The sequence below is a fragment of the Leopardus geoffroyi genome, chromosome A1, assembly GCF_018350155.1.
Source record: "Leopardus geoffroyi isolate Oge1 chromosome A1, O.geoffroyi_Oge1_pat1.0, whole genome shotgun sequence".
NCBI classification, from domain to species: domain Eukaryota; kingdom Metazoa; phylum Chordata; class Mammalia; order Carnivora; family Felidae; genus Leopardus; species Leopardus geoffroyi.
Genome location: NC_059326.1, coordinates 225,235,487 through 225,254,925, shown reverse-complemented (window position 1 = coordinate 225,254,925; position 19,439 = coordinate 225,235,487). Strand labels below are relative to the sequence as shown.

At 41.2% G+C, this 19,439-nt stretch overlaps 1 protein-coding gene across 1 annotated transcript; it reads left to right on the top strand.

The window, feature by feature from the left end:
• Positions 1-16,751: 16,751 nt before the first annotated feature.
• Positions 16,752-19,209, top strand: LOC123606293 (E3 ubiquitin-protein ligase RNF167-like). Its single transcript, XM_045494480.1, has one exon. The coding sequence runs from the start codon at positions 17,093-17,095 to the stop codon at positions 18,152-18,154; it is 1,062 nt and encodes a 353-aa protein (XP_045350436.1). The 5' UTR covers positions 16,752-17,092; the 3' UTR covers positions 18,155-19,209.
• The last annotated feature ends 230 nt before the right edge of the window (positions 19,210-19,439 follow it).

Genomic DNA, 19,439 nt, shown 5'->3' with positions numbered 1-19,439 from the left:
ACCTCTGCATCCTGTTCCCTTTTCAATTTCCTGCGCACAATGTATTGAAAAAATATAGTTCTTTCATTCAGCAAATATGTAACTATAGGCACCAGGTGTTTTGCTAGAGGCTGGCTATCAGCCTATCTCTGGCAGAAAGAGCTACATATTTGAGGGACCCAGTGTGAAATGAAAAGGCACCGCGCCCCCAGTTCAGAAATAATAAAGAATTTTAACCTGGCAAGAACAGGGCATTAGAGCATGTGTGGGGCTCTCTGGGCCCAGGACCTGTGAGGCTGATAGCACAGGCAGCATACCCATGAAGCTGGCCCCAGCCCATGAATTAATTTCCACAAAACACTCTTTTCGTCACGTGATCCTGCTTATCCATTTCAGAAGGGTCCCGAGTAGTGTTTGAATTCCAAGAACGCTCTACTTTTTGGCCGAAATCCGACTTTCCATTCTTCCTTTTCATGCTTCCACTAAGTAAATGCTTTCCCTTCCTACTTAATGGGGATATAGAGGGGAAATGCATTTTTTTAGCATCTGAAAGCACAATGGCACAGTGTTTGAAGATGAGGTCTTGGTGAGTCCTCCCCAAAGGGAGAAGTGATCCTTAGGAAGACACTCAGATGGCAAGAGAAAGAGGGAAGTTCCTCTACATAACAAAGAAAAGACAGAGAAAAAGGTGCCATAAGGCAAAGCCCCAGGGGTACAGTCTGAAGAAGAAAGAATCTTGGCTTCTCTGGCAGTAAAATTTCCCAGAGAAGAAACCATTTGAATAGAGGTCTAGTCATGATTATATCATGGAAACCACTATTCCTCACTCCCTATCTTCCCTACAAAATCTCCTGCTAACTTTACCTTGCTCAGCAATGCATTTGGGAAGAATGGAGTCTTTTTTGGCAATGCATGAATCTGTGTCTGTGTCAGAGTTGGTATGTTGCCAAAATCAGAGAATTCACGAGGGGGCTACCAACAAATGGATTCTGGCAGTCATTTTTGCCACATCTCATACATGTCGGACATATCCCATTTCCCTGCCACCCCACTCAACCTCCCCTTTGCTGCCACTATTCCTTCGCCTTTATCTTTGTTCATCTAAAACCTACACATCCTTTGAGTTGCAAATCAAACTTTTCTTTTCCAAGAAAATTTAAGTGCCTTTCTACTTGAAAATAATCTATCTCTTCTACTACAGATACATTTTATGTATTACTAATCTCCTGGCACTGACTTATTTCCTCTTTCGAGATAGAATTGTTTTATATGACTCTGCCTGATATCCCTGTGTCCTGGAAGGTCACTGAAGGCATGGTTTAACTTTTTACTTCTTTTTACCATTATAGACAGCCCAGTACTGTGTCTGTTCCGTAAAAGGGATGCTAATCCCAAAGGGGAAACTTGATTGGGTGTGAGAAAACCTTAATAGGAAAGAGAATGAAATAAAGGAACAGGAATTATTTGGGTTTTAGAAACAGGTTGGTAAAGCCAAAGCTAACATTGAGTGATCATGTTAGAGAGAAGCAAAGCCTTCCATTAAAGTTTGTGGGTAAATATTCCCTTCTAAAAAGTAATTTTTAATCAGGTATATTAGTATGTCTAAGACTTTTCAATAAACTTCCTGGAGCAAGTGGTAGATAGTCACAGGACTAGTGTAATAAGGGGTACACTGAAAATTTCCAGGCTGTTCCGGAACATTTTTGTTATCTCTAGCAGGCTGAGAATAATCACCAGCCCCTTGGGAGGAACTTGAGTCTGATATACTTAGAGTGTATTCCATTGCCACAGTTATCATGCTTCATGAACTTGACCTTCCCATTTAAGCTATTTGTCATGTTTATGTTCTATAGGTACTATTCTACAGACACTAATGGGGTACACATTATGATTAGTAGAGTCAATATTTTCCACCTAGAAAGGGCTACAGGCAGGTGGGCAACCCATCTTTGAGAATTTTGTCTTAAAGCTATTTAGGGACACCTGGATGGCTCAGTTGGTTTCGCATCGAACTCTTGATTTTGGCTCAGGTCATGATTTCAGGGTCGTGGGATTGAACCCTGCATGGAGCTCCGTGCTGGGCATGGATCCTGCTCAAGATTTTCTTTTTCTCTCCCTTTGCCCCTCTTCTGCTGATGTCACCCTCCCCACCTCACCCCCCCCCCCCAAAAAAAAAGAAGACAAATGCCATTTATTCCTGTATGGGCATCCTTTGTAGAATTTTACCAAAAGAGGAGGGTTGGGATCAGGTGAAGAAGCGAGAACCAACCCAGTTGCAGGGGACATTCTCAAGTAGGAATACATTTCTGTTATATCAACAAATATATTTATATTTGATTTCAGAAGATACGGGTGACTGAGAAGTCAAACATGGTGATGGTGGTAGTGGTAATAACTAGATGTCTGTACAGCAGAAAATTCAAATGGCCCTTCCTGTACAAAGTCAGGTGAGTCAGGGACAATATGGATCCTACAAATGAGCTGGTTGGAATTTAGAAATCTCAATAAGAAACAACTCACTCATTCAAACAACTTTATGTCTGCACTCTTTTTTGCTAATACCTGCCAGGCAGGCATTACCCTAGAGAGTCATTAAGGTGCCTAGGCCTACAGACTTGGAAGCTTGGTTTTGTCAGGCAGTTGACAATCATCTATCTCTAAGGTCAGGCTCATATTAATTGACCCTGAGGCTGACGTATGGATATAGAATGCAAATTTATACATTTTCCAGGGAGGCTGTAACTGTCATAGGAACCAGAGTACTCAAAACCTCAGCACCAGTACCTTCTCTCCCTATGGGTCAGCCCGTAAAGGAAGTCAAATTCTGATCAGGAAACTCGCATCAGAACACAGGGCTTTAGTTTGATGTATTGCAGTGTTTCCTGGTGAGAGGCTAAATTAGTCTGTTGTTTTTCACCAACACAAGAAAGATCCTGACAATGGACTATATTATTCTGGGTCTGCTGGCTAGGCTTGTTGCCTGTTTAAAATGCTTTGATGCGTAGCTTATGTACACCTTTTGGTCTCTTCTTTACAGCTTCTATAACTTACCGAGCCCACTTTGGAGCATCATATTGTTTTGGATTTCTGAATGAACTCTATCAGTTCGTCATCAGATCTCCAAGGTTTAGGCCTTCAATGTGATCCTGCAAAATGTGATGACTTCTTGGAAATAGTCGTATTTTCTTCTTTTCCTGCTTCATTCACGATTACTTAATTTTTGCTTGTGGAAAACAAGGAGACAGATCCTAGTCATTGGTGGTGGTGGGGGCCGTGGTGGCACGACCGGGTACTTTGGTCTATTGAATGACAAGGTCTTCAAGAAAGACGTTGGAAATCAAGAGAGGTTTCTAGTCACAGGAAAACCCAGACTGAGTCTGGAGGGGGAGGACTTAGGGAGGAGATCACTGGTGTTGATCCAACTGGGATGGGTGTAGTATACTCGTGGCCTATTGGTACGAGGAGTTTGCTTCAATACACATTGTAACTCAATCCACAGTCCGGGGCAAATGCAAATGCAAATGGGTGATAGGTCTGCTCTGCTCAGAACAAGACAGTGTGAGTGAGACCTAATACAAACTAAAGACCTGGATGCCTAAGGCTTGGAGAAAAGAGCAGACACATATAATGGATTCTGATAATTCTTTCCGGAAAACCCAGTCTTATCCTAGTCGATGGAACCGGCAGAGAAGATGAAACTTTCCCTTTACTTCTCGTTGTCTAGTCCACCTTTCTTTCTAATAGGAAGGGAGCAAATTGGAAGATGGAAACATTTTTCTTCTAAAGGTTTAACGATAATCTCAACTGATAGGCATGTTGGCATTTTTCTTTTTTTCTGCCATATTCTGACAGTTAGAACAAAATTTAATGTATTTTGAAAAGCACTACACAGCCCCACTCAAACAAAGATAAAAACATAATTAGCTTTTAGAGTGGCTGTATCACTGGCTTCAGATAGATTTTGTTCACAACCCAAATTTTGTCCTACCGTAATAGTAAACCATTGCCTTGTAAATTCGAACCGAGACATTAAGTTCTCAGCAAGACAAGAAATAGACTAGTTGTTTAGTTTGCCAGGTTTTTTTTTTTTTCTCTTGTACCCTAGATAAAGAAGCAAAAAATACAAAACAAAAACAAACTGCCCCCACTTCCCAAAACATTACAGTGATAGAAGCAGTTCCAATGCCTAAGTCCTTTAACAGTGCTGTGTTGCATACAATGTGATTTTGGGCACTGAATTCTGCAAATATATGAGAATGGGCTATTTGCAAATGGCTCTGTTTTGGTCAGTGATCAAATGTGAATCAAGCCATTTCATTCATTTTAGTGGCCTTAAATTGATTTTAAGCCTCTGTTTTCACCAATCCACCCTTCTGCTCCTATCCTGATGTTTATAGTACAAATTCTTTCTCAAGGAGGTTCTTCAGGAAAGCACAAGACTTACCTCAATCATGAAAAACACAATGACATTTAGGGCTACATTTGAGTCTTGCTGTAACATGTGTCTGGGCTCAAGCTATGGATCTAATTTTCATATGATCAATCATCATAGAACAAGATCTCTTAGATAAGTGAGTGGTCTATAGCATGTTGTTGGGTCGTTCGATTTTTTTTATCTTGTTAAACTTTCCTTCCTTATGAAAAGTACAGGTACGAGCAGTTCTTTTTTTTTTTTTTTTAAGTTAATTTATTTTGAGGGACAGAGACAGTATGAGTGGAAAAGGGGCAGAGAGAAGGAGAAAGAATCCCAAGCAGGCTGTGCACTGTCAGCACAGAGCCCAACATGCGGCTGGAACCCAAGAAATCACAAGATCATGACCTGAGCCAAAACCAAGAGTCAGATGCTTAACCGACCGAGCCACCCAGGTGCCCCCAAGTACAGTCAGTTCTGCTGTAACATGGCATTCATTTTCTTAAAAGTCGCCCTGGTATGCAGAATCACGTAAACTAAAAGAGTGTGTGGGCAAAAGAAGGCTTAGGTGTTTAACACTCAAAACCTTTGTCATTTGACACGTAAAAGGATGGCAACTGAATAAAGCAGGTAGCATACTCTTGTATATCCTAAAGGATTAAGAAATACAGAAATGCATATACAATACATAAATACAATAAATATGGCTCTTTAATCTGAAGTTTGCTTGTGGGCTTGCTACAGCTTGTGTGTCATGACGTGGTGGGAGAGCAGTGACTCTGGAGTCGCGGGAAGGTTGACATCCCATGTGGACGGGCGTGACTCCTAACGTGTGAGTGGACTGAGGTAGTTGATAAATGCTCTTGTTGACGAGTCTGCCGTATTTCTACTCAGCTCAGTTTAGCTTAGTTGTATTTTCCACGTTCACCTAGGGCTTCTTGCAGATGAAGCCACAAGCAAACCACAAGATGAAATTCAAGATTCTTGCTGTGATCAAATTTTACCCCAACACATTAATTGTGGCGGAACAAAATTTGCATTTCAAAACAGGCATTCAAAATAGGAATTGATTGTATCTTTTCCCGAGTCATCGTGGTACATTCATTGGCATTGCTGTTGCCATAACATTTTCACGAGTTGATTTTGTAATAACGTCTTGCGCAAAACTTTTATCTTTCAGAATAATGTTTCATTAAAACAGAATTTTATGACAGAGCGCCTGGGTGGCTCAGTCGGTTAAGGATTGGACACTTGATTTTGGCTCAGGTCATGATCTCAGTTCATGAGATCGAGTCCCACGAGGGCTCTGGGCGGACATCGAGAAGCCTGCTTGGGATTCTCTCTCTCTCTCTCTCTGCCCCTCTCCTGCTTGCTTTCTCTCTCTCTCAAACTAAATAAACACTAAAAAAAGAAAATTATAAAAACAATTTAATAACAAATCTGGAAAATCCTTTTTGTCTTTCAGAAGAATGTTGAAATGTATTCCACTAGAGAGAAAATCCATACAATCATCTTTGGGCACCTATGAATGTTTTGTTTTCAGCTGGCAGATTCTCCTAAAAGTGGGGATCTCTTTGCTATTTCTACCCAAAAGATGCCTAACACATGCGTTCTTTTGACTTGACTCAGAGCAAGTGGAGAATACCAGCCAAGTAAGGTTGATTGGCCAGAGCTCTTACCCATTAGTATCTTCAGAAAAAAAATGGAACATGACATAAAAGATGTGTTAACTAGATGGAAGAATCTTTTTACCATATATATATATATATAATTGTATTGTATTGTATTATATTATATATTGTATATAATATATACATTGTACATTATATATTGTATATACATTATACGTTACATATTACACATTACATACATTACATATACATATGCATTATATATTATATATACATCATATATTGTATATAATATATATAGTAATGTATTATATTATTGTATTGCATTGTATTATATATTGTATTATTGTATATATTATAATATTATAATATATTATTTTATATTATTTTATAATATTATATTATTTTATATACTATATATATTTTATAATATTATTTTATAATATTATAATATATTATTATATATTATATATATGGCGTATATATAAATGTTGAATCACCATGATGTATACTTTAAGTATTTTACACTTTTGTCAGTCATACCTTAGTACAGCTAAAACGTAAAAATAAGAAAAACAAAAACAAAAGAAACCACTGAGAGGTGCCATTTTTGATGTCCTTTGAAAAATTGTTGATTTAAAAAAAATTGTTGATTTACTTCCATCATTTCCCATGAAATGTGTCTATGTTCCCATAAGAATGATGGAGCTGCATTCAGGTAGGAGGGAGGTAGACAGAACTGGAAAAGAAAACACATGTGTGCATTATAAAAAGATGCATGTTCTTGAATCTATCTGTGTTTGGCCAGTAGGTTTCTTTTTTCTGTAGCAGTAAATCCTCCTGTCCGAGGTGAGAAGCAGTGAGAAGATGCCCACTCCGTTTGTGGTCTCCACGTGTGCTCTTTGACCCTTTGGGAGTCTGGTAGATAATCATTTTCTCATATGACTTGAGACTATTCAACTCTCAAAGCACAATTTATTGAGATATCTATGACCCTGATTGAATTATCCTCCTATAAACATATGCAACATGAGTGAATCTTTTAGAAACTTAATACCAAACAAAGCTTGGATATTTTAGTCCATTTTCTTTCCTCCCTCTTGTAATTTTTTATTTAAGAAAAATTAGTAGAGAAACTAATAAAGCGATTCCCTTAAGAGTAGTCAGAAATCTGCATCATTTTTCCCTAGAAATGAAAATTCTAGATGTGGACATGTAATGATTGATAGGTTCCTTGATGGTTTTCTGCAAAGTTAGATCACCAAGAAGTGAGTAGGAAATTCGAGGTGGGGAGGCCTTGAAGAGTAAGCTTGAAGAGTGTATTTGTTGACTTAAATCACATGAATATAATTCTTCTCGTGATTATGATTACCAGTATAGCTTCGTTAGAATACAGAAGTTCCAGAATACAATCAAGTCAACACCAACACCAAGTCAACATTAACTTCAACCCCAATCTCCAAAGGTCCCATTGACTTAAATTTGACTTGAGACTCATCAACAAAAAAAGGAAACCAGATCTTGGGTACAGTACAAAGTCTATTTTACTATTGAAAATATAAACTGAAAAAAATGATCTTCTCTTTACTTTTAATGGCTTCTTTATTGGCAATGAGAAAAAAAAAGAAACATTAAGGGATGCTGAAATCTCACATTCTCTAAATAAACTTTTCAGTTAAAAAGTAAATCCATATTAGGCCCCTGGGTGGCTTGGTTGGTTAAGCCTCTGACTTTGGGCCAGGTCATGATCTCATGGTTAGTGAGTTGGAGCCCCACATCAGGCTCTCTGTGGCCAGAACAGAGCCTGCTTCAAATCTCGGTCCCTCCCCTGCTCTCTCTCTTTCAATAATAAACACTAAAAAAAGTGAATCCGTGTTATATTATTACATAAAAATAGAAAATACAATATTATAGAAAAACAAATAATATGATATTATTTATCTCTATGTGAAGTTAACAAGATTTGAAACATTCAACTTATAATCAAATATTTGATTCCATTTGATTTATGCCAAAGGGCATAAAACATGAATAAAATCCAATATGTAAGAATAGATCCTGTCTTTATATTAACTAGCACAAGAATCAAATAAGGGTAATGATGTAAAATATATTGCACACGTGCCCCAGAAGTCTTTAATGAGATGGCAGGAAAATCTCGGGGTCATCCCAGCCAAAGTTGATACAGCAATCGCTATTATGCAGAGTTGGCATTGGAGGTCTGTGCCTTAAACCTGTACTGGGGACTGAGCAGAAAGAAGCCGAACTCAGGAGCTGTCGGGGGCCGTGTCTCGTGCGGTGTGAAGGCAGTCAGCCTGCAGGGAAGGACAAAGCTCACGAACACGGAGAGGCAGAAATCAGGAGCGGGGATCACCCCGCGCTGAAGAAGCCTGTGGAATTACCACCCGCACTCCCATGTTCTTATTTCACGTATTTGTTGTTGATCTGTTCATCTGGTGTTTCATTCAATTCCACGAACCGATAGATTTCTGGTTTTGCTTAAGCTGTTTAGGTTCCTGCCAGTGTCACGACTGTAAGTACCTGTTTACCGCACACTTAGGGCTTTCTGTGTCCCCGTAGTTCCGATATTCCTCCCCAAACACTAAAATGTTCTCTTAGCACACCTGTGAGTGATTTATCTGATGCTTCTACTGGTCAGATCTCCATATAAAGTGGAGGAGACACCCCGGTCGGTCTACTTAGGCAAGGTTGAGGAAGGGCAGTGAAATCGCACTGCTGGGAGAGTTGAAGGAAGTATTAAAATGGGCAAAAGTCGGAGGAAGGCCACATGGTTCAGTAGCATGTCTGTCTGTCACCCAGCCACTAGCTGTGTGAAGGTGCAGATGTACAGATACAACCATCTTATTACCACTAACGGACATCTGGGTTTCTGAGTGACAAATTTGTGGTTAACAGATTTTCTGTCGCGTTCAGGGTTGCCAAGTGAGACTTCCTTGTACTAGTTTCGATACTTACGTTATATTCATGAGTTAAGCTTTTTTTTGGGTCAACCGGGTTCATTTTGGCTCAGGGCTTTCATGGACGTGGAGGCTCCACTTTGCAGACCGTCACTCATTTGGGGATCAACCTTGTTACTTCCTGATAAACCATTTCTGCTCATATTTGTTATCCATTTTATCGAATTGGGGGCTTTTAAATTCAAATTAAAAGTCATACTCATGACATAAGTGTTCTTGTTCTAGGCTGAGATTTGGCAAAGGGAGGGCAGGGGGACACATTTTAGCTTATGGGCTTTGAATCCTGTATGGTTCCTCCATGGAAGTTTTTGACATACGGTCCGAATACGTGAATTTTGTCGAACATGTCTTCATTTTTTTTTTCTAAGTTACTTTAAGATTTAAGAACCTTAAGGGTATAAACTATACTGTCTCTAAATTATGGACAATAAACTACTATTATTTTAATGTTGGTTTATTTTTTTTTATTTTTTTTTATTTTTGAGACAGAGAGAGGCAGAGCATGAGCAGGGGAGGGTCAGAGAGAGAGGGAGTCACAGAATCCAAAGCAGGCTCCAGGCTCTGAGCTGTCAGCACAGAGCCCGACGTGGGGCTCGAACTCACGGACTGTGAGATCATGACCTGAGCTGAAGTCGGACGCTTAACTGACTGAGCCACCTAGGCGCCCTAAATTACTATTATTTTAGAAACCATACATGAAATATACCATAAAAGACCACAGAGCAGACCAAATGATTCCGAAGTCCCAGACTGACAACTCCTGAGTCAAAGAAAGAATTAGAGGGATTTGTTTGTAGTTTTAAAGTGGGGTGACTGAGTTGGGAATACGATTAATATAGAGCAAATAATATCATGCCATTTAATTAAGAAATCATCTGTAATGTTCTATATTTCCATTTCTTTCTTTGCTGAAAAACAATTGCTGTGAGCTGCAACCTGTTAGTTTGGTTATTATTAGCAAACATTAGCTAATTTTGCTTCTACCTCGATACTGCAATTTCAGGTTTGTAGCTTTCATGAATTTAAGGAAAATAAATTTTTAAGTAAATAAACATTGCATATTCCCAAGGGTGGTTCCTCATAACACTAAATGACATTTACTTAGTTTTTGCACATTAAATTAAGTTTTAGGCTGAGGAACAACATGTGTTTTTTCCTATGATGGGCTGTTCCTAAAAATAAATCTATGTTTTAATTTAATCCTTCAGTGCATTCTCATCCTGTGAATAATGCCATTTTAATGAATTTTACATTAGTTACAAAAATCCCGAGCAACCTAATACATTCCTATAAGTTCCAAACTTTGGGGGTTTCAGTGCCAAGCTTCTAAATCCAATTTAATCAGAGTAAAAAAAAAATGTTAAAGTGTTTTTGTGATGGCTTCTGAAATTTATATACTTTGCCAATATAGCTCACAAACAGTTAAAGTCACTGTTGACTTTAGAAGAAGTTGATGTCTCTGTCTCTCTCTTTAAAAACTTATTACTATTATTATTTTTAGAAAGAGAGAGAGAGAGAGAGAGAGAGAGAGAGAGAGAGAGAGAGACTGAGAGCTGGGAGAAGGGCAGAGGGAGAGAGAGAGATAGATAGAGAGAAACCTAACACAGGGCTTGATCCCACGACCCTGGGATCAATCATGATGTGAGCCGAAACTGAGTCGGACTCTGAATTCACTGAGCCACCAAGACACCCCTGGTTCTTTGGGGTTTTTTCAGTGAATAATTTTTCTGACTTTCTTGTTCCATTCTTAGTGTACAAATATGGAGAAAATATATTTTTAGCAGCTCTTAAAGATATTCATTGCAGGGGAAGATCAAGTTTGCTGCACAGACACTATCCAAGTCCAAGTCTGAGGGGACGAAGAGGGCTCCTTGCCCTAATACAAGAGGGGGAAAGCCGGAGGGGATGCCGTGGTGCAGGGGCCACGACAGAGTGGCTGCAAATTTCTGCAGGTGGAAAGCAAGCACTGAAGACAAGAGGCAGTTCAAGGAAGATTTCTTTTTAGTGGAATCCTAGGGATCCTGTTGAAACAAACCTTCAACAATTCTACCCCAATTTTACCATATTCTGGGTGCAGTTGGATTTCTTCCAGAAACTGGTGAAGGAGCTGAAATCCTCGTTAAGGTTGCACAGAGGTCAAAAAGAATTGAGCTTTGCAACAAGGGGAAGCTTATATTTCTTTTGATCATATACACAGAAGTAAACGTTTGCAATTTGATTTTATTGCATTAAAAAGCCTGGTCTTAAGTGGCATGCTATCTGCATAGATCCCATGAACAGAAATGCAGTCCAGTCCTAAAAATTACTTAAAAGTGGTCAAGGTGATATTAAAATGTTAGAGGGAACTAATTTGTAAATTGCACTAGCACATCTTAAAATCCTCTCCTTCACTCTTTTCTCTACCAATATCTCCCATATCCAGTAGCTTCTCTGTATCCCTCAACCTCCAACCCCAAATCAGTCTCCACTTCCATCCCAATCTCCACTCAAATCTCCTCTCAGCCCAATAAATAACAAAAGATATTTGTTTTTTTAAAAATTTTTAAATGTTTATTCACTTTTTTTGAGAGACAGGAGAGAGAGAAAGCGAGCAAGTCGGGGAGCAGCAGAGAGAGGGAGACAGAATCCGAAGCAGGTTCCAGGCTCCGAGCTGTCAGCACAGAGCCCGACGCGGGGCTCAAACTCACAAACCGTGAGATCATGACCTGAGCTGACGTCAGCTGCTTAACCGACTGAGCCACCCAGGCGCCCCACAGAAGATATTTGTTGAGCATACACAACCTTTTAAGCAACTTGATGAATGATAAAGCTATATTGGTGGATAAAACAGAAAAGCAGCCCTGTTCTCATGATCCTGCACTATTCATTCTAATGGGGCAATGAGGCAATAACAAAGACATGCAAGTAAAATATATAATACAGTTATATAGTTATACGTGATAGAGAGGGATAAATAATAAGAACCAGCAACAGGGTCAGTGAGTCTACAATGTCTGTTGGAGGGAGTGGTGGCCAGTGGAGTTCTTGCTGAGAAGTGGATTTTGAATAGAAACTGTAGGGAAAAAAAAAAATCAAGCCATGAAAATATACGAGAAGAAGGCATTCCAGTTTGAGGAAAGATCAAGTACAAAAAAAATCTGTGTGCAGAGTAATTCTGGCACGTCCAAGGATGGGGAAGGAGGCCTTTGTGACTGACGGAGAGAGTAGAAGGGAAGGTTAGTAAGAAAATGGATCAGAGAATGTGCGTGACTTTACATGTAATAGACAGATTTTCTGTTTTTTTTTTTTTCTGCATGAAATGGAAGCCATTTCTGAGTAAAGGGGTGACACTATGTTATTATGTTTTAACAGACTCTGAATTGAGAAAGGAAACACTAGAGACTTTTACAGTAGTTTAGGAAACAATGGTGTTTTGGACCGGGGTGATGATAAGGGGGTAATATGAAATAGCAAGAATATATTTGGAAGGTAGCACCAATGGGATTATTTTGGTAGACAGTTTGGGAGTTGAGAGAGGAGAGAGAGAGAGAGAGAGAGAGAGAGAGAGAGAGAGAATGGAGTCATTATTATTTATGATAGCACAGATTAAAGATGAGTTGGTTTAGGGACAAATACCAAGAATTCAGCCTGGGATATATTCAGTCTGAGATTCCGATTATATACTCAGATGGACAGGTCAGGTAGGCAGCGTGGGTTTGGGTCTAGATTTTGAAAAGGCGTCTGAGCAGGAGATAGCAGGTGGGAGAACAGAGGTGGTATTTCATGCCATGGAACTGTGTGAAATCCCTAAGTGAATACAGATAGCATAGGAAGAAGTACCAAGACTGAGCTTGGGGCCTTGCAATGTTTAGACATGGAGTGAAAAAAGGAATATAAAAGAGAAAAGAAAGACGAGCCAGAGAGATAAGGAGAAAGCAGGTGAAAGTACTGGTTTGGAGCCCCAGGGAAGAAAGCATTTTCTTAAACCAGCATTTTCTATAATCAGATGGGTTAATGCTTCTGATAGGTCAAATCTGATGAAAAGATGATCACTGGGTGCAGTGATTTGGCGATCATTAGTGAGCTAGAGAAGAGCAGTTTCAGTGGAATGAAGGAGACAAATCATGACTTAAGAATGTTCAACAGAAAGGGAAAACTTGGAGAAAGCGAGTTATAGAAGGCCCTTTTCAAGGAGTTTTGCTAAAAGGGAAGAAAGAGAAAGGGGAGCAACAGTTGGGAAGGAGAACGAGGTCAAAAGGGAGCTTTTATTTTATCTTTCTTCCCTTCGATTATCTATTCATCTGTTCATATTTAATCCTGGGAGAAATGTTTATAGGCTAACAGACTGATCCATTAAAGAGGGGAAAATGATGACTCTGAACAGAGAGGGAGAATGGCTAGAGAGATTGGCAATGGCTAGAGCCAGGTCTAGCAATGACCTTGAGGGGGCACGAAAGGATGGGGATGTAACACACAGGTGTGGAGTAGGTCTCGACTGGGAGCATTAGAATGACAAGGTCAGGAGTCTAGACCCTGCTTCAGCTCCTACTTTTTCTTTTTCTTCTTCTCTCTAATGGCTCCATAATCTAAATGTAAATTATCCCTTACAAGCTGGAAAATAAAGAATCTCACCCAAAAGAACCCAGTGAGGGAGGATGGCGAAGACGCCATGGGAAACTACATAGAGACGTGGTAGGAGCATAGGGTAGTTGGGATGTTGGAATATTTCACATTTAATATCTTTTTTTTTTAGCTCTTAGATGTCATTTATATTGGCAAGCAGGAGTGATTAATGATTCTATTTCAGCAAAATAATCTTGTGTCTATCTGCTGTATGGAGAACGAGTTGAAAATCGAGAAAAACCTATATAATCACCAATTGTTTAGCTAATGCAATGCCCATCAACGACTTCACTCTTTTTCTGTGGCTGAATTGACTGACTGTTTTCTCCCACTGGAAGGACACAATATGGATTTGAAGGCTTATACAGGACCCCAGATAGTCTGATCCCATATCAAGGGACCTTATTGTTCGACATTAAACATTTCCTTTTGTTTAAGTTTTCTCAGAGGCCGTTACTAACTAAGGGAGGGGAGGGTAGCTTTGGATTCTTTTGGGAAAGTTAAAGATAGATTAGGAAGCTGCTGATCGTACAGAGTTCCTTAAAAATATGTCCACGCATAGGAAGAATAGTGAGCAAAGGCAGATAGTTTTGATAGCCATTACAAACTAAACATTCTGGATTGAGATAATTATCAGTCATCTGTGACAACCAGTGAGGATTTTATCTGGAGTATCTAACTACAAAATGAAGAAATCTTAATAGGTTAAGCTAATGAATTTGTATTTAACTTAACTTGATAGTTATTTTCAAATTACATATTTGTGTGTATATAATTAAGTACATCTCTAGAGATAATGTATATTACCTATAAAATATATGTGTGTATAAAATATATATTTAACACAAATTTTATGGTAAAAAGATTTCCTCCACAGCAACTTTATTTCTGGGACAAAATCCTTGTACTAGAGACAATAGAGATAATTCTTGCTCCCCTGAGCTGGGAGAATGTTTCATGGCCCTCTGCTTGCATAGGCCTCTCTAAGGCTCTGTTTCTGATTTTGAAACCACAATTTTGTTTTGTTTTGTTTTTATTGGAGAAGGTTTCCAAATTGATAAACTCCAGAACTAGAAAAACCTGAACGCATCCGGGCCTTGGATCACTTGAAGTATTCAGTCCAGAATGACAGTTGCACCCTTCTAGTGTAGTCTGATGCAGTATAAAATCCCAGACTCATTACATAGACTCTCCTCCCCCAGCTCGGTTCTAATTCAGACTTGAATTTCCGGGTATTTGGGGGCGGGTCCCGCTGGCTTCTCTTGTCTTTGCTTCCCTCCTGCTCCAGTTAGGTTCTGCTCTTGACTTCCCTAGGATTGGCCTCAGGGGGAGTAACCACAAGTGGCCAGTGTGGTAGCAATCTGGTATGGCTCGGCAAATTATCCCAAACTGACCCCTTTCCTCTTACTCAGTAAGTGTTTTGGTATATTTCTCGGCAATATTTTTCTCCTGAATCTTCTCTCTGCTGCTCACCTGATGAGGCCGGTATCTTTCCTGGGCTGGCCATCTGTGACGGCTCTTCTGGCCTTTAGGTTGCTTCTCGTGTCCATCCTGTCGTGCTGTCCCTCTGCCCTTTCGGACAGAACCCTCCAGGCAATTTCTTTTTAAAGGTTTCCCATGGCAAGATCCATGTTTGGATTTTGAGAAACTTCTCTGGGTGTGGAAACGCAGCTTGACCCAATGCACTGCCCTCTCCTTTCCTCTAGGCCTTGAATTTCTCAAGTCACTTTTCTTTGCCTTGAGGTTAAGGGGAAACATCACGTCTGCTTCCCCGTGGGTGTGTGTGGGTCAGCATAGCCCACTGCTAACTCACTCTGGAGAAAACTTCTCAGTACTTTCCATCTTTTTAGGCTAAGGTCAGTGAGTAGCTAATGCCAATAGCACCAGTTTGGGGCTGCTGTGTCCTCTCCTCTGCCCCATTTTAAACATTCTGAAGGAATGGTATAGCATCCGTCTTCAGATGTAGGTGTACTTAGAGCTTATTGTTTTGTGCTTCACCCGAGAGAGATTAAGTCGAAGCAGGATGAATGGCCTGTAATAACCCATTATACTCCCACATTGGAAGACACAGGGAAAATAAAACACAGAAGACAGAAGACACAGAAAATAAAGATGAAACAAGTCCAAAAGAAGATTCTGGCCAATGGAACCAATGTACAAATATGGCAGGATAATCCTGTCATGTGAGAAGGTGGCCACCCAAGTCTGGAGGGACGACTTGGGCAGTGTACTCAGAATAAAACCTTTCCATTTCTGACTCGGCCAATCAGGCACATCTTTATTTAAAGTGGCCTATAATTTCCTTTTCTAATCTAAGTTTTGACTTCTGGGGATAGCACTTAAAGACAGAAAGGGCAGCTGTATGGAAATGTAAAGTCTGAGAACCAATGGATATTTGTAAATGGGCTCACAAGAAAGAATCTATCTTGGTTTCCCACAATCTTATAATCTACTTATTTCTTTGGTTGTAGGGATCCAGTTCCATAACATATTCTCCAGGCCTCTATAACAGTTTAGAAACATTTATCATCCAAACACCCAGCAGGTTAACCTCTAGCCTACACTGGTCCTCAGAAGAAGTAAGATTTTATGGAGATTTTACAGACACATCTATACTGTGTCTGAAACGGAAGTAGAAACTTACCAGTTTCAAAGACTGTGTTGAGTTACTGGGATAAATTATTAAACTGTTAAATTCTTTTACATATAGATGATTCTTGGTTATTTGCATCATACGGTGGCATTCATTTGTGAATTGTCTCAGATTTCACACACTTGTTTACCACGTTGGCCAACAGAGGACCTGACACTCGTAGATACTGACGTGCATTCTCAAATTGGATTCATCGATCTTAAAATCGACGTTGCAAGTAACAGTCGGCTACGCATTTTTTGCTTTGGCCTGCCTCAAAGTGAGACTGGGGGTGCCAGGCAAGCCAGTGTTAAAAAGTCTCACGAAAGGCACACCGAGCCTTCAGCGGGTGGGATGGAAACTTGGCGAGCACTCTCGTGAGACCTGAAGTAACCACAGCTGCAGCAGCCAGAGGGAGGAGCCGAGCACCGAAAGTCCTTCATCTGGAGAGCCGGCCCCCACGCCGGAAGGGGCCTGACTTTTCTTTGAAAGAGACCATTTTCCCGGAAATGGGAAGACGCCTACTTGGCTGGAAGTTCCACCTCCTTGAGCGCTCCTCCTCTTCTGGAAGTTTTTCTGTCGCCTGTGCTTGCCTTTGCCCCCTTTCCTTGTTTTATCCTTAGAGTAGAAAAGAATGCTTTTAGTGTCTCCCTCCTAATTTCGCCGAACTGGTTGAGTGTCTCGCTCCCCAAGGTGAGGCTCCTGCCTCACCCCCCCCCCCCTCCGTGTAGCTGGGAAGGTGGGACCCGGGCATGTTTGGACTCCGGGGACGCTGAAGGAACGGCAGAGAGAGGACACAGAGCCCCTCTTCTGCACCTGCTACCAGACTAGGTCTCCTCTAGTCTCGCCTCCCGCCGCCATGCACCCCGCGGCTTTCCTGCTTCCCATGCTTGGAGCCACCGTGCTGTGGGGAGCGGCCCCCATCCGGGGGCTCATTCGAGCCACTTCAGACCGCAATAACAGCATGGACTTTGCAGACCTGCCAGCTCTCTTTGGGGCTGCCTTGAGCCACGAGGGACTTCACGGGTTACTTGTGGAGGCCCAGCCCGCCAACGCCTGCATCCCCATTGCCCCGCCACCCCCGGTCGCGGCCAACGGATCGGTCTTCGTTGCACTTCTCCGAAGATACGACTGCAACTTCGACCTCAAGGTCCTGAACGTTCAGAAGGCTGGGTATGGGGCCGCTGTGGTACACAATGTAAATTCCAATGAACTTCTGACTATGGTGTGGAGCAGCGAGGAGGTCCAGCAGCAGATCTGGATCCCGTCTGTGTTTGTTGGGGAAAGGAGCTCCAGGTACCTGCGTGCTCTGTACGTCTATGAGAAGGGAGCGCAAGTGCTCCTGGTCCCAGACAATAACTTCCTCCTGGGCTATTGCCTCATCCCTTTCACAGGGGTGGTGGGACTGCTGATTTTGGCCGTGGCAGCAGGGCTGATAGTTCGTTTCATCCAGCACCAGAAACATCTCCAGCGGAATCGACTGACCGAAGAGCAACTGAAGCGGATTCCTACACACGACTATCAGAGGGGAGACCGGTATGAGGTCTGTGCCATCTGCCTGGACGAGTATGAGGACGGAGACAAGCTGAGGGTCCTTCCCTGTGCCCATGCTTATCACAGCCGCTGTGTGGACCCCTGGCTCACCCAGACCCGGAGGACCTGCCCCGTCTGCAAGCAGCCTGTTCATAGCGGCCCTGGAGACGGGGAACAGGAGGGAGAAACTCCGGGGCAAGAAGGTGATGAGGAAGGGGAGCCAAGGGACCAGCCCGCCACAGAACGGACCCCGCTTTTGGGCTCCAGCCTCACGCTTCCCACATCCTTTGGCTCCTTAGCCCCAGCCCCCTTTGTTTTTCCTGGGTCTTCAATAGATCCATTGCCCTCCCCATCCTCCTCTCCCTCTTCTGTGGCCATCCTGGTCTGATGCCCCCCTCCCCCCCACCTCTGGCCACCTATTTGCACCGCCCCTGTCCCTGCCTTCAGTCTAACCTTGTGAGGGTTAGGACGCATTTCCACCGCAGGTTTCTTTCTCCTTTACTCAACCCTATCCTTTCGAGGGGGCTGGGGGTGGACAGGGACGGGGTCTTCGCTTACTGGGCTAATAAAATTGTTTTTGTGGAGTGAAAACAAAAAGTCATTCAGATAAGTGCCAAAGCCATAGGTGAAAGCTGTCAAAGGCAATTTGAAAGAGCGTATTTTAGTAATTCGTGCCAAGGGTGACAAAAAAAAAAAAAAAAAAAAAAAAATCAGAAACGTTATCTTAAATCCCTCAGAGTATCTTAAATTTACCTCGGGATATTAACATTTTACATTTGGCCTTGATGCAAGTTCTCCTATCTGTAAAAATTTCAGCGCATTTCTTTTAGCCATTTTTGAGAGGGGTGGATATAAATTGAATAAATGACTCTTATCTAAATGTTTAATTATCGTCAGTTAATGCCTCGAGAGTGCAAAACTGTTGAAATGTCCATGGGGTCATGACAAAAAATAACTAGGTTGCAGGTCCCCTGTCCTCTGCTCTTCTTATGTGTTAAGTGCCTGTGTAAACATAACACGTTTAATTGCTTTACAGCATGTGGTCTTTTAGTATTCAGATATGGCTAATTGGAGTGGAATTTCAGGAGGATGCATTTTAGCTTTGTCTTTTGTTTACATGAAGGACCCATGCCACACGGCATGCTTTTCACCTGAGAGAGGTGACTGTTAGGCCATATTTTCTGTGTGTGGAGCTGCCTATGTGTAATTCAGGGGTTAGCTAATACCCTTCCTTTTTAGAAATTAAGGTCATTTTCACCTTTTAATGATTGTTATTATTAGCTAAGCAAGTTCTTATTGTCTGCCTGCTTTCAGCTCACCTCCGACTTCCTGATCCTGCATTGATAATGCAAATGATTAAATACTCTGTTATTTGGATTAGAATGTTCTCTTTCATGCAAGCCTTGAAATAACTTTTACACGGAAAGACTTCTGTATTGGAAAACAGAGTCAGTAGTCATGAGAAAATGGGATATTTAAGTGAACGTATAGTTTTATTTCGATAAAGATACATGTAAAATCACAGTTTTAGAACTGAGACGGTTCTGTTAAGGCAATTGCAAATATGAGTCCGATGGATGATCTGTTCTGTTCATTAATGTTATGCTCCAGGTTTTTATTTCAATATTTTTCACAATGTGCATCTTTTGGCATGAGATTCTATTAAAATGTGT

Coding starts and splice junctions, on each gene's coding strand:
- LOC123606293 (XM_045494480.1), top strand. CDS start 17,093: ATGCACCCCGCGGCTTTCCTGCTTCCCATGCTTGGAGCCACCGTGCTG.